The sequence below is a fragment of the Cebus imitator genome, unplaced genomic scaffold (genome assembly GCF_001604975.1).
Source record: "Cebus imitator isolate Cc_AM_T3 unplaced genomic scaffold, Cebus_imitator-1.0 Scaffold353, whole genome shotgun sequence".
NCBI lineage: Eukaryota > Metazoa > Chordata > Mammalia > Primates > Cebidae > Cebus > Cebus imitator.
In genome coordinates, this window is record NW_016107668.1 from 2,140,090 (window position 1) to 2,155,335 (window position 15,246).

General features: G+C 36.7%; 1 protein-coding gene across 1 annotated transcript in view; it reads right to left on the reverse strand.

Annotated features, from left to right (window-relative positions):
• Window positions 1–15,246, reverse strand: part of CCDC39 (coiled-coil domain containing 39) — a 68,991-nt gene that overhangs the window by 24,505 nt on the left and 29,240 nt on the right. The window contains exons 8-12 of the mRNA XM_037730562.1: window positions 15,154–15,237; window positions 13,383–13,577; window positions 12,291–12,455; window positions 10,866–11,003; window positions 8,729–8,937 (exon numbers count right to left, since the gene is read on the reverse strand). Of these exons, the coding sequence (XP_037586490.1) occupies window positions 8,729–8,937; window positions 10,866–11,003; window positions 12,291–12,455; window positions 13,383–13,577; window positions 15,154–15,237 (791 nt within the window). The remainder of the gene's footprint in view (window positions 1–8,728; window positions 8,938–10,865; window positions 11,004–12,290; window positions 12,456–13,382; window positions 13,578–15,153; window positions 15,238–15,246) is intronic.

A 15,246-nucleotide genomic window follows, 5' to 3' on the forward strand; every position in this document is an offset into this window, starting at 1 on the left:
AAAATACAAGGAGCCAAAAGAAACCTGGAGGACAGACCTGAAAGGGCCAACATCTTCTAAAAATGAACCACAAAGAGAGACAACAGAGGAGAGTATGATGGTAAGAAAAAAAATAAATAGAAAAATATTCCCCTGACCTGAAGAGAACCTTGTAATCAACTAAAAGAGACCACACAGAGAGGAGTTCAGCTCCTCTTCCCTGGGAACCCCCATCCCCTGACTATTCACCAGGCAGGGGCCCCAGCCTGTGACCACAGAACAGTTGCTCCACCATGGCTGAGCATACCCACTGGTAGTGGCCTGGAGTTTCCTGGAGACGCTCCCAGAAGCATGTGACAGCCCCTCTGCCAATACCACGGCAGTAGTTCTATCGCTGCTGACCTTGGTTTGGAGAAGAAACACCTGAGCTTACAGCACGCTGCAGTCATAAAGAGAAGACACCACTCTTATCTCCCGACTCCCTTAACTCCTTGCTCCCCAGCACGCCACAAGCTCACACCAGCAGCACAGCAACCGCACCCCACCAGCTGAACGGTCCCAGTAACAGCAGCTAAATGTTTCTCAGAGGTGAAGCCCCAGGGCAAGCAAAAGCCTCTGTCACTGGCTCTGCAGTGGTACTACCCCAACTATCCTCAGATTAACCAAGGAGCAAAGACCCTAAGTACCTCATCCATATCTGCAACAAGCTGCAGGAGACCCAAGGAGAGGAGGCCAGTCCATCTCCCATGGATCACATGAACCCCTGCTGCTCATCACCAAGCAGGTATCCCCAGCTTGGGCCCGCAGCACAGACCCCTCATCCTGGGTTTACTGCACCCAGTGATTACTGACCTGCAACTCTCTGGGATGGAGCCCTCAGGAGACAAGCAAAAGATCCTCAGCCACAACCACTGTTAAGGTACCTTCCTCTGCTGCCTCCACATTGGAAAATAAGCATAAACCCTGAGGTCACCCCAGTGGTGGGCAGCCCAGGAGCACCAGGCCATCATCTACAGCCAGCACTGAGGTGAAAGAGGAGCCCACACTTTCAGAGCATTGTAGGGGAGCATGGCTACAACTGTGAGGAAATAGGAGCCACCCAGCCAAGCAAGAGCCTACTACTGAACACACCTAAGCACCACCTACTGCATCACACCCCAAGCTTCAACACCAAAAATACTTCCTGACACATCCCCCTGTGAAACCAAAGATGAGAAGTCAGCTACAAACAGAGACCCCACACAAAGCCTTGGCCCTGTGAAAACATCCAGAAAACAAGTCTGTTGACTGTACTTGGTCTACACCACAGTTAGAGAAACAACCACTGCATCAGTCCATATCCAAACTGTTGTAAAGATACCACCTGAAACTGGATAATTTACAAACAAAACAGATTTAATTGGCTCACAGTTCCACATGTCTGGGGAGGCCTCAGGAAACATACAATCATGAATCATGATGGAAGGCAAGGGGGAAGCAGCACCTTCTTTACAAGGCAGTGGGAGAAAGAGAGCAAGAGGGGGAAGCTTCCAAACACTTTTAAACCATTGGATCTCATGAGAATTCACTCTCACAAGAACAGCACTGGGAAACCACCACCATGATTCATTTGCCTCCCACAAGGGCCCTCCCTCGACACGTGGGGATTACAGTTGGAGATGAAACTTGGGTGAGGACACAGAGCCAAACCATATTCTGCCCCTGCCCCTTCCTAAATCTCATATTCTCATACTTCAAAACCAATCACACCTTTCCAACAATCCCCCAAAGCCTTATTCCAACATTAACTTAAAAGTCCAAGTCCAAAGTCTCATCTGAGACAAAGCAAGTCCCTTCCACCTAAGAGCCTGTAAAATAAAAAAGTGAGTTGCTTCCAAATTACAGAGGGGGTACAGGCATTGGGTAAATGTTCCTGTTCCAAATGGGAGAAGTTGGTCAAAACAAAGGGGCCACAAGCCTCATGCAAGTCAAAAATGTGGCAGGGCACTCATGAAAGCTCCAGAATAATCTCCTTTGACTCCATGTCTCACATCCAGGGCACACTGATACAAGGAGTGGGTTCCCAAGGCCTTGGGTAGCTCCATCCCTGTGGCTTTTCAGGGCACAGGCCCTGTGGCTAATTTCACAGTCTGACATTGAGTGCCTGTGGCTTTTCCAGGTGCATGGTGTAAGCTGTCCCTGGTTCAACATACACAAATCAACAAATGTGATTCATCACATAAACAGAACTAAAGACAAAAATGACATTATCTTAATAGATGTAGAAAAGGCTTTTGATAAAATTCCACACCTTTTCATGTTAAAAACTCTTAATAAATTTGGTTTTGAAGGTACATAACTCAAAATAATAAGAGCCATCTATGACAAACGCACAGCCAACATCATAAATGGGGAAAAGCTGGAAGCATTCCTCTTGAAAACCAGCATAAGACAAGGATGCCCTCTCTCACCACTCTTACTCAACACAGTGTGGGAAGTCCTGGCCAGAGCAGTCAGGAGAGAGAATGAAATAAAGAGCATCTAAATAGGAAGAGAAGAAGTCAAACTATCCTTGTTTGGAGATGATATGATTCTCTATCTAGAAAACCGCATAGTCTCAGCCCAAAAGCTGCTTCAGCTGATAGACAACTTCAGCAAAGTTTCAGGATACAAAATCAATGTATGAAAATTACTAGCATTCCTGTACACCAACAACAGCCCAAGCTAAGAGACAAATCAGGAACGCAATCCCATTACACAATTGACACAAAAGAATAAAATACCCAGGAATACAGCTAATGTGGGAGGTGAACAATCTCTACAATGAGAATTACAAAACACTGCCTAAGGAAATCAGCAGAAAGCTGGTTTTTCATGGATAGGAAGAATCAGTATCATTAAAATGGCCATGCTGGCCAGGTTCAGTGGCTCACACCTGTAATCCCAGCACTTTGGGAGGTGGGTGGATCAAGAGGTCTGGAGTTTGACACCAGCCTGGCCAAGACTGTGAAACCCCATCTCTATTAAAATACAAAAATTAGCTGGGCATGGTGGTGGGGCACCTGTAATCCCAGCTACTCAGGATGCTGAGGCAGGAGAATTGCTTGAAACTGGAAAGCAGAGATTTCAGTGAGCTGAGATCATGCCACTGCACTCCAGCTTGGGCAACAAGAGCAAAACTCCATCTCAAAAAAAAAAGGCCATAATGACCAAAGCAATTTACAGATTCAATTCTATTTCTGTCAAACTACCAATGACATTCTTCATAGAACTAGAAAAAAAAACTATTTTAAAATTCATATAGAACCAAAAAAGAGCCTGAGTAGCTAAGGCAATCCTAAACAAAAATAACACAGCTTGAGGCATCACGTTACCCAACTTCCAAGTACACTACAGGGCTACAGTAACCAAAGCAACATGGTACTGGTACAAAAACAGACTAATGGAACAGGGTAGCCCAGAAATCAGGCTGCATGCCTACAACCGTCTCATCTTCAACAAAACTGAGAAAAATGATCAATGGGGAATGGACTCTCTATTCAATAAGTGGTGCTGGGATAACTGGCTAGCCATATGCAGAAGATTGAAACTGGACTCCTTTCTTATGCCACATCCAAAATCAACTCAAGATGGATTAAAAACTGAAATGTAATACCCAAAACTATAAAATCTCTGGAAGACAACCTAGGCAGTATTATTCTGCTCAGAGGAATGGGCAAAGATTTCATGATGAAGATGCCAAAAGCAATCATGACATAAAAAGTGACAAATGGGATCTAGTTAAAACTGAAGAGCTTCTGCACAGCAAAAGAAACTGTCAACAGAGTAAGCAGACAACCTACAGAATGGGAAAAAAATTTTGCAAACTATGCATCTAGTAAAGGTCTAATATCCAACATCTATAGGAAACTTAAACAAATTTACAAGAAAAAATACAACCTTATTAAACGGTGGGCAAAGGATATAAACAGACAGTTTCCAAAAGAAGACATGCATGCAGCCAACAAGAATATGAAAAAAAGCTCAATATTATTGATGATTAGAAAAACGCAAATCAAAACCACAATGAGATACCGTCTCACACTAGTCAGAATGGCTACCGTTAAAAAGTCAAAAAAATAACATGCTGGTGAGGTCACAGAGGAAAAGGAATGTTTATACACTGTTGGTGGGAGTGTAAACTAGTTTAGCCATTTTGGAAAGCTATTTGGTGATTCCTCAAAAAACTTAGAAGTATCATTCAACCCAGGAATCCCATTACTGGGTATATACCCAAGGGAATGTAAGTCATTCTATCATAAAGACATACATGCACGAATGTTCGTCATAGCACTCTTCACAATAGTAAAGACATGGAATCAACCCAAATACCCATCAGTGACAGATTTTAAAAATATGGCATATATACACCATAGAATACAATGCAGCCATAAAAAAAGAATAAGATCTTGTCTTGCACGGGAACATGGATGGAGCTGGAGGCCATTATCCTTGGCAAATTAATGCAGGAACAGAAAACCAAACACTGCATGTTCTCACTTATAAGTGGGACCTAAATGATTAACTCACAGACACAAAGAGGCAAAGAACAGACATTGGGGCCTATTGGTGGGTGGAGGGAACAGAAAAAATAACTACTGGGTACTAGGCTTAGTATCTGGATAATGAAATAATCTGTAAAACAAACCCCCATGACACAAGTTTACCTGTATAACAAACCTGCACGTGTACCCCTGATCCTAAGACAAAAAAAATTTTTTTAAATAACTAAAAGAGTTTACCCAGGAAGGGTCAAGAAAGAGAAACTTAAAAATGGCAAAACACCCGGACACAGACAAGAAAATTATGAAACACCAAGGATAAAGAGAGAGTATCCCAAAGCTTCCAGAAAGAAAACAAAACCCAGTTTCCCTACAAAATAAATTTATCTATAATCAGATTTCTCATAAACAACACTGTAATCTAGCAGAATATGAAACAATGTTTCACAATTATCTCTAACTCAAGTTTAAGGGAGAATAACCATATAGTAAACATGCAAGGATTGCAAAATTTCAGAAAACAGCAGTTCAAAAAAAAACAAATTCAAAATCATACTCCAAAAAATGAAATATAAGAAAATAGAATGATAACAAGGGATATATGAAAAAAAAAAAAACCATAGTTAGTTTTAAGTTATTGCTGGCATTTGGCTGTACAGCTTAGTGCACATTAAGGAGTTCTTTAAAAAGTACAGACATAATATTAAAAACACTAAAAAGAAACTATAATCACTGTTTCAACAATATGTGAATGATGGGAAGAGGAAAAGAAGAGGCAAAAGATGCTAAAAGTCTTATTTTTTAGGAAGGGAAAATATTACAAACTAATTTTCAATATTCATAGAGAAATAATTAAGGTTTCTTTTAAATCTAAGAATAACCAGCAAAATAATTAAAATTAGACTGTATACCTTCCAAATAAAGAAAAAGCAAAACAAAATTCAGTAAAAACAACAAAAAGCAGGAAAGACAGAAATAATGAATACATGGCAATTTCTTAATGTTTCCTGAAAGGTTAAATATGTACCTACTACATGATCTAGCAATTTTACTCCTAAGAGAAAAGACAGCATATGTCCCTACCAGGAACACATATGTTCACAGCACCTTTGTTTATAATAGCTAAGAACTGGGAACAGCTCAAATGCCCATCAGCAGGTAAATGGATAAACAGATTGGAGTAAACACATGCAGTGGAATACTGCTATTTACCAAGAGAAAGCCAGGGTCAGCAAACCACCCTGCCTGCCACCTGTTTCTGTGTAATCCACAAGCAAAGAATGACTTTTAAATTTGTAAGTGGTTAGAAAAATTAAAGAATGATGTTTCATGAAAATTTCAAATTTCAATATTCATAAAGTTTTACTGGAAAATAGCCATGCTCATTTTTTGACATATTGTCTGTGGCGGCTTTCGGTCTACAGTGGTAGAGTTAAGTTATTAAAACAGTAATTGGAACCAGCCTAAATGCCAATCAACCAATGAGTGGATAAAGAAAATGTATATATACACCATGGAATGCTACTCAGCCACAAAAGGAAGAAAATCATGGCATTTGCAGCAACTTGGATGATGGAGTTGGGCAACATTATTATACGTACCTCAGGAATGGAAAACCAGATACTGTTATGTTCTTGTTTATAAGTGGGAGCTAAGCTATGAGGATGGAAGAGCATAAAAAATGATATAATGGACTTTGGGGACTTATCAGGGGATATGAGAGGGGCCTGAGGGATAAAGGACTAGACCTTGAGTACACTGTACACTGCCTGGGTTCAGGTACACCAGAATATCAGAAATTACTACTAAAGAGCTTATCCATTTAGCTAAAAACCACCTGTTTCCCAAAAACTGTTGAAATAAATTTTTAGAAAAAAACTAATAAAACATAGAACTGAAGTTCAAAAAAAGAGAAAAAATATCAAGAAAAGAAAACAAACAAACAAAACTAATAAAAGAAAGACCGTATGGCCTGCAAGGAACTGTAAGTTACTTACCTAGCTTTTAGAGAAAAAGTGTGTCAACCCCGATAAAAAAGAATGTATATTGATATACACAACATGGATGAATTTCAACATAATTATGCTGAATGAAAAAAGCCAAATAAAAGATGGACCTACTGTTGGATTCCATTTACATAAAACTCTTGAAAATGCCATCTGAACCATATGGATAAACGACAGATCAGTTAGTTGTCTGGAGAGAGAAACTTTGGGAGGTACTGAAAGGAGGAATTACAATGGGGTACAAGGAAACTTGGGGAGGTGACGGAAACACTGTCTTGATGGTGGTGATGGTTTCTCTGGTGTATTATACATGTCAAAACCTATCGAATGTATACTTTAACTATGTGCAACTTATATATCTCAAATATACCTCAATAAAGTTTAAAAAGTAAAAGTCTATGACAATTGAAAGAAGAAAGGCAAAAAAGAAAATAATGGCAAATTAACTTTTTGTGGGATGAAGCTAATACTTAAAGGTATTTTTTCAGACTTCAAAGCTGAAAATTAATAAGCTAAGCATCTGAAGAATTTAGGAAAAGAACATTTAAACCCCCATTTAAAAGAAGGAAAAATAGGAAAGGCAAGATCAGAAACTAATGAAATAATGAATGGACAATAGAAGATTCTGATAATAGCAGATCCTTTCCAAATAATGTTAAAACCGATTAATTTGTGGTGAGACTTACCCTGCTCCAAAAGTCTACAGTGGTAGAGTTGAGTTATTAAAACAATGACTGGAACCAGCCTAAATGCCAATCAACCAATGAGTGGATAAAGAAATAACCAATGTCAGGAATACAAAAGGAGTCATCTCTAAAAATACTACAACTATTAAATAATAAAATCATATTACAAACAACTTTATGGCAATAAATTTGAAAATTTGGATATAGAAAATTTTTCCTAGAGAAAAATAAAATTTACCAAAATGGAATCAATAAGAAATACAAAATCTGCATTGTCCTGTAATCAGTAGGACTATTCAACTATTTCAATCAATAGTTGAAAATGTTCCCCTAGAAAACTTCAAGCTCCCAATGGCTTTTTTTCCAATGAGGTCTTTGAAAAACATAATTCCACTCTTTTAGAAACATATTCAGAGTAGAGAAAAATAAGAAATACACACAAGTCATTTTATGAAGGCAGACATAAGCTTAATGGCTTGATAACTTGACAAGGACAGTAGAGCAAGGAGAATTATGGGTTTGTGCACATGAACATAGACGCAAAAGTTGTATTAAAATATTCCCTAACAAAATCTTGATGTATGCAAAAGATAGTATGTGACAGACAAGTTGGGTTTATTCTAGAATGTAAGGTTGGTTTGACTTTGAAAAATTAATCTGTATGTTAAACACATTAACAGATTGAAGAAGCTACATCTTGTCAGTGAATCCTGAGAAAGTATATAATAAAAGTAACATCCATTCTTGATTAAACAAACTAAAATAACCTCTTAGTAAATATTAAAAATAGATGGGAGCTCACTTAATATGGTAAAAGATATCTAAAACAACCAGAAACAAACTACAGTAAACCTTATGCTTAATGAAAAAACAATGAAAGCCCTCTGTTTGACATCAGGAAACAAGACAAAGATACCTGTAATTAACACTGTTCTTCAGTACTGAACTGGGAAAAAAGAAAAGTTATAAAGATTGGAAAGCAAGAAATAAAACTTATTGTTTGAAAACAATATAAATGAAATACAGTATATAGAATTAGAATCTACTGATTGTTCCAACAGGATTAAGCAAGGTTGCTGAATATACAGAAATTAACTGATTTCTACATATCAGCAACAAACCAAAAATGAAATTGACAGTAACATTTAAAAAAAAAAAAACTTATAGCTGGAAATAATCTTTGCACATAAAGATGTGCAAATTTTCTATGATAAAATCACTTCAATAGATGCAGCTATTGAATATCTATTTTATAAAAGATATGTTATTAGACTTTAACAAAAACCACACATGAAAAGCAATTCCAAGTAGATTTGTGATCTTAATGTAAAACGGGCAATCCAAAGAATGAAGAATTAACCAAAGGAAGAGCCTAGATTTATGGCTATAACATGCCCTATGTCTTATATGAAAAGCCATTTCAAACGAATAAGAAAAAGATGCACATCCAGGATGTTAGGGGGCAGCCAGTTCTCCTGACATCACCCTTATTTTTTTATTCCAAGTTCCTCAGCAGTGTTTTAAAACTAAAAATTACCTTATGTTTTCCCGTTCTTGATCAACATATCTTATTTGTGATGCAAGCATTGTTTTATGAACCTTAATTTCTTCAGTTCGCTCTTCCATAGCTGTATATAATTGCTGTTTTCTTTTTTCCAGGGAAAGAACTTCTTCTGCCTTACTGTGAAGCATTTCTCGAGTACGCTTAACTTCAAGTTTTAAAAGATTGTCCTCTATCATCAAATCCTATCAACAAAAAAAAATGGTCAAATGTTGAAATTATTTTTTATCACAAAACCAAGATATTTTTCTTTTTATTACTACATAAGTCAAAATTGAAAATATACCTTTTTCTAATTTAATCATTGACCAAGATATTAACTAGGGCTGAATTTAAATTGTTCAGAGTCATAGGTTTTTTTCTTTTAAGAAAAGGGTTTATGGTTATTTCAAATCTTTTTATAATTCAATGTTAAAGTTAAGCTTTGCTATTATAAAAAACAAAAGGAAGAAGTTATTCATGAAATTAAACTTAATAATATCTAGAAAACATAAAGTCCTATGAATGGCCATTTTTATACTCTGAGTCTCACAAAATAATGTGGAAATATATTTTTATCTTAAAACAATTCGGTCACGAGTAGAATACTGACATAAGAATACACATATCAATCAGTTTTCAGAATAGAAAGCCCAGAATCAAATGCTCCATAATATCAGATTTTATTATTTCACAAACATAGGTTTTCAGTTGGAGAGATTAGATACTTACATCTCACATGTACCAAAAATATATTCCAGATGAATGAAAAATCTTAAGAGATGAGACCAGTGTAACTACTAGACATAATAAACATTGGACTGATTTTTAGTGTAACCAAGAAGTTTCTAAGCATAAAAATTAAAAAGAAACCTAAAGATTTGATGTTTAAAGAAAAGTTTTATGTCACAAACACTGAATAAAACTGTAAAGGTAAATGGGGAAAATATTTACAATATTTATGACAGAAATAATATTTTTACATATGAAAATCTTTTGTAAAGCAATTTATGTATGTCAACCTCTCAGTGGAAAAATAGTCCAAGAATACAAACTAGAGCTCCAAAGAGAAAAAATATGGAACATGACCTAACAGAGAAGGTGTTTCAAACATTTTTATTTAAACACAAATGTTTGAGGCCGGGCGTGGTGGCTCACACCTATAATCCCAGCACTTTGGGAGGCCGAGGCGGGTGGATCACGAGGTCAAGAGATCGAGACCATCCTGGTCAACATGGTGAAACCCCGTCTCTACTAAAAATACAAAAATTAGTTGGGTGTGGTGGCGCGCGCCTGTAATCCCAGCTACTCAGGAGGCTGAGGCAGGAGAATCGCTTGAACCTGGGAGGCGGAGGTTGCAGTGAGCCAAGATCACGCCATTGCACTCCAGCCTGGGCAACAAGAGCGAAACTCCGTCTCAAAAAAACAAAAAAAAACAAACAAAAAAATAAATGTTTGAAAATTTATCATTAAACAAAATATTTTTAAACCGCCAACTTTAAAAATGCAGACTAAAACGATGAGATACCATATTTGACTATCAAATTGCCAACAATTTTCTAAATTAGGATATCCAGCCTCAGTGGTACTGAATAAAACAGAATGCTTACAGGAGTATTAATGGTACCCTCTAGAAGGTAATTGGGATTGAAAATAGTTTCAAGACATTAAAAATATTCATTTCTTTTTGAACTGTAATTACATAGGTAGGAATTTATCCAAAGGAACTAATTGAATAACTATACAATGAACAACTAATTGAATGACTGCATTGTACATGTAGTACTATTTACAATAGCCAAGCATTGGAAAGAAACAAAGTCCTAAAAAACGGGGGACGTTTAAATAAATTATGGTAACTTCATTCAATGCACTTACAGAAAGCTTTCAAATCTATTTTTCAAAGAATAGATAACATTTTTAAAAACATATGACATGTAGAAATTTTTTTAATACACCATAAAAAGCCAAATTTATTTAAAAGACTAGAAAGAAGTAACAGACTTCAACGCTGTTTATATTGGGTATAGTGATTACAGTGACTTTTTCATAATTAGCTGTATTTTTTTATTTGTCTACAATTAACATGGAAACATGGTTTTCAATACTACGTATGCATACAATTTTACTGCACCTGCTTAAAAGCTTTGGCTTTATCAAGTTCTTTCTCTGATCTGTCAATGAAAAGGTTTAGTTCATTTATTTTGCTCATAAGGGACTGTTTTTCATCATTGCTTTTACTGTTTGATTTCTTGATAAAAAAAAGATCATTCTGTAAAAAGAAAAAAAGGTATATAAATATGTTTTAAATATTAACAAAAATATTAAATACATACTATATTATATATCTTACATTAAATTATATACTCAGATATTTATAATAATCCTGTATTTTATTATCCCTCTTCCTGCTATACATTTATCTCATCCTGCTATATATTCTATAGCATTAATATTCTTGTATTCTAAATAATCAAAACAATACCACATATTGAGTACCTACTGAAGTATTGTGCTAAGATACAAATTCTAGTTCTCCCAAATGTCCTAGAATAATATTAATTTTCCCCCATTTAATAGATGAGTAAACTAGACCTCAGAAAAGTTAAAATAGTAGTAGTGGTATAGCCTTGAAATTTAAAACTCATTCTGATCCAAAAACAAGTGTTCTTTTTCCACTAAACAAGGGTAACAATTTAAAAATATTTCATCAGATGACAAACTACTCCAAAGCAAAATTTTGTCTTTTTAAAATAAGAGGAAAAACATAAGTAATACCTCTCCACCTTTTGCAGCCCTGAAGGAATTTAGGGCAATTCTTTTTATAACCACCAGAGGACACTCATCAATAGCCTTTCCAGTGGTAAGTAACATTTAGACCCTGCTAAGTTCTCACCCCATTCAAGTCCACGCTCACTCTCTTACTTTTACTCTCTGGTCAAACTTTAACACAAGTTTTATATTACAATAAACATAATAAAATGCCTAAAGATGAAGACATTCTTGCCTTAATAACAGAATCGAATCATTTCAAATATCATAAATAAGTAAAGATTTGAGTAACAACTGCTGACTCATCAAAGAGCAGCTTCTCTGTAGATGGCATTTGAAAGACAACGGGCAATCAAGTTATTTGTTATGGCAGATATAAAATAGAAAACTAGAACTCATCGATGTTCTGAACAGTGTACCCTTGAAGAGTATTTAGAAGTCAAATGCGGCAGGCGTCAAATCCTAGCTCTCCACAGACTCGCTGCATAACCTGGACTAATTACTTAATCTACAAAACAGATAACAGTATCTTCCTCACAGGACAGCGGTAAGGATTATATGAAATTAAATACTAGAGGCATGTCATACAATATTTAGCATATACTAATTGCATTATTAATGGTAACGTTACACACTAATAGTACGGAAATAAGAACATTGTTCATACATTTGTTATGTGTGTGTGTAGACTGGCAAACACCCTATCCAAGGTAGTCTTAGGAACATGTTGACTTAAAACAGAAAGACTAGGATATTTGAAATATAAAATGTATTTTGGCTAAGTTACATGAAGCTTCTTGATCTGTGTTTCCAAAAGGCCACATGTAGATTTTTTCTCTTCCAAAGACTTCTTAAGTTCAACAATTTTTGCTTCAAGGGCTTGTTTTTCTTCTGAATTAATTTCTCCCTTTAACCGTGACATTCTCCGTTCCACTTGTTGAATATGAAAATCCTGTTACAGTTTTTAAAAAAAAATAGTTATTACAAAGAAACAAAAGCATTTCTATAAGTGTAAAAACAAAGACTTTGGACTGGGCATTATCATGTAATAAAGTCACTTTAGTCTTTCAGTAATTCAGGACAAATTCTTTTCACTCTAAGAGGAACAAAAATAAACTATATCTCAACAATCAAGGTACATGATAGACACAGAAACAATCTTCTGAAAATATGACAGAGCTGGGGGATGTTTATCATACTACCATGATGGAATCTCAGTAAATTCACTGGATTTACATGAACTTGGATTTCTGAGGGCATATTTTCTAAGGGATACAAAACACAGTCACAAATTGTTAGCCATGAAACATTCAAATATCAACTTCTAATTAATTGTTCTTAATATTATACTTTAATGTCTATAATTTTTAAAAACTAAGAATATAAATTAGATGAGCAAATTAAGATGTAGAGATGGAGAATATTAAGAAATTAACACAAATACATAAATAGAACAAAATGAGACAAAACTGAAAAAAAAAAGCTTTTCCTCTACTGGCATGGCAGTGAGGGTGGGGCACTGTTGAAAGACAACACGGCAGTGTTGAAAGACAATCAACGCCCAGTCTTTCTGGGTTTCAGGCATCTCATGCCGTCTTGTCTTTTACTCCGGATGCAAATGTCCAGGTTCCTTTAAAACATGGTTCTCCCTCACTAGAGTTCTCTCTCCTCTTGCCTGCTTATTTCAGATTGAGGGGAAAATACAGCTTTTAAGGCTCCCTCCCCCTACTCCTAACCTAACATGATGTCTCACCTTCAGCATCTGCCTGTCCTCCAAGAGAGTACTTAGAATTCTTTGTTTCCTTAGAACACTGGCATGTCTTGACCATCACAGCTGTCACAAATCAATATGGAAGATATTCACAAAAGTAACACCTACCTGGCTGTACATAATTTCTTGCTGCTTCAAGGTTTCAAAATCCAGTTTTTGTAACTGATGGTTGAGATGTTTCAGAGAGGAACGAGTTCCTTCAATTTCTGATACAACCTCTTTTTCTTTCATCGTTTCAGTCTGTAACTCCTGAGCTTTCTTAAACAGCACATCTTTTATGAGGTTCAGTTGAACATCTACTTCCTGATAAGAAGTACAGTGATTAATGAAAGTAGGTATCTTGAAATGTGTTATTTATATGAACACAATAATGTAGGCACTCAGAAATAAATTTGGACCCTCCATCATTTTAGCCTCTAGAAGATAAAGCTCTTCCCACAATTTTAACAAGTCCCCAATATGTATTTTGGTCTACTCTATTCTAGTAGACTAGAATGGTTTCCATTCCTGTGTCATGCACCCCGACCTGTCATCTTATTTCATCCCATGTTACCCTATCTAGATGCTGGCCTGATTTCCTCAAAAAACGAAGTCTACTGGAAACATACGGCCCGTACATTCACAGAGTTTACTCAAGTCTTGAGGGTGCTGCAGGGAAGAAATCTCATCACCCAATCTCCCACCTTTTAGGCACTATCCAGTGGTGAGCAAGTGAATGTTCAGCCATCTCTCCAGGAGATAAGAGACTAGGGGAGAATCTGATTTCCACAGTAAAAATACCCCCATTACGGCCAATTTCATGCTACTAACATGATTCCACTAAAGGCAGGGTTGGGAAGAAATTCACAGAAGCAGACCATTGTGTGGTATTTCCAACACACAGACAAAACAGACATAAGTAACCTTAAGAGCACAGAATAAAATAAAGTATTTGGAAGCAATGAGTGCAAGTATGTATTACTGTTTTTGTAAGTGCCATTTATTTAATTGTGAGTTTACATAATTTTAATTATAGGAAAATTCCTAGAAGTTGAACGATTGGCTCTTGTAAGCTGGTTAGGAGCTGGCCCCAGCACACTCCAGGAACTCACTCTTTGCCTCCAGTCGGCCTCTCCACTATGTGCATGCAGCTCTAGGAAACAGAAATGAGCCCCATTCCCACTGCTTCTCTCAGGAAGCAAACCCGTCTTGACCTGGAAGCCTCATGACCAATGTGTTCTAGGCTTTAAATTCACGTATCATGCCACAATCATTTGAAAATTATCATTCTTAAACGCTGAAATAATTTGCCGCTGTGATCTTATACCCAGATAAGCATATTTTCCTTTAGTAACCAATAAACCTGAATATGACACAAAACAAGTCTGTGACTGGCACAGGAAAATTAGTAGCTTAAGAGAGGAGGCTGGCTGGACGTGATGGGTCACGCCTGTAATCCCAGCACTTTGGGAGGCTGAGGAGAGCGGATTGCCTGAGGTCAGGAGTTTGAGACCAGACTGACCAACATTGTGAAATCCTGTCTCTACTAAAAATACAAAAATTAGCCAGGCGTGGTGGCAGGTGCCTGCAGTCCCAGCTACTCAGGAGGCTGAGGCAGGAGAATCGCTTGAACCTAGGAGGCAGAGGTTGCAGTGAGCTGAGATTGTGCCATTGAACTCCAGCCTGGGCAACAAGAAGAAGACTTTGTCTCAAAAAAAAAGAAGACAGGAGGCTAAGTGTATCTTCAGAAGCGATGCATGAAAATATGTCCAAACCCAGATTATAAATGGGATCATACCAAAAATCAGCTTCTTATAAGATCTCCTCAAGCTCTGATTCTAAGAGTCTAATTAATTCACTGTTGCTAAATTTTCTGTGATTAAAAAAAATTAAACTTCACCTTCACATCTTTTTCCTCCTCCTTCAGCATATCTTCCAAATTGGTAGCTTTCTCTTCTATCTCCTTTAATTTTGTTTTTATTGTCTCATTATG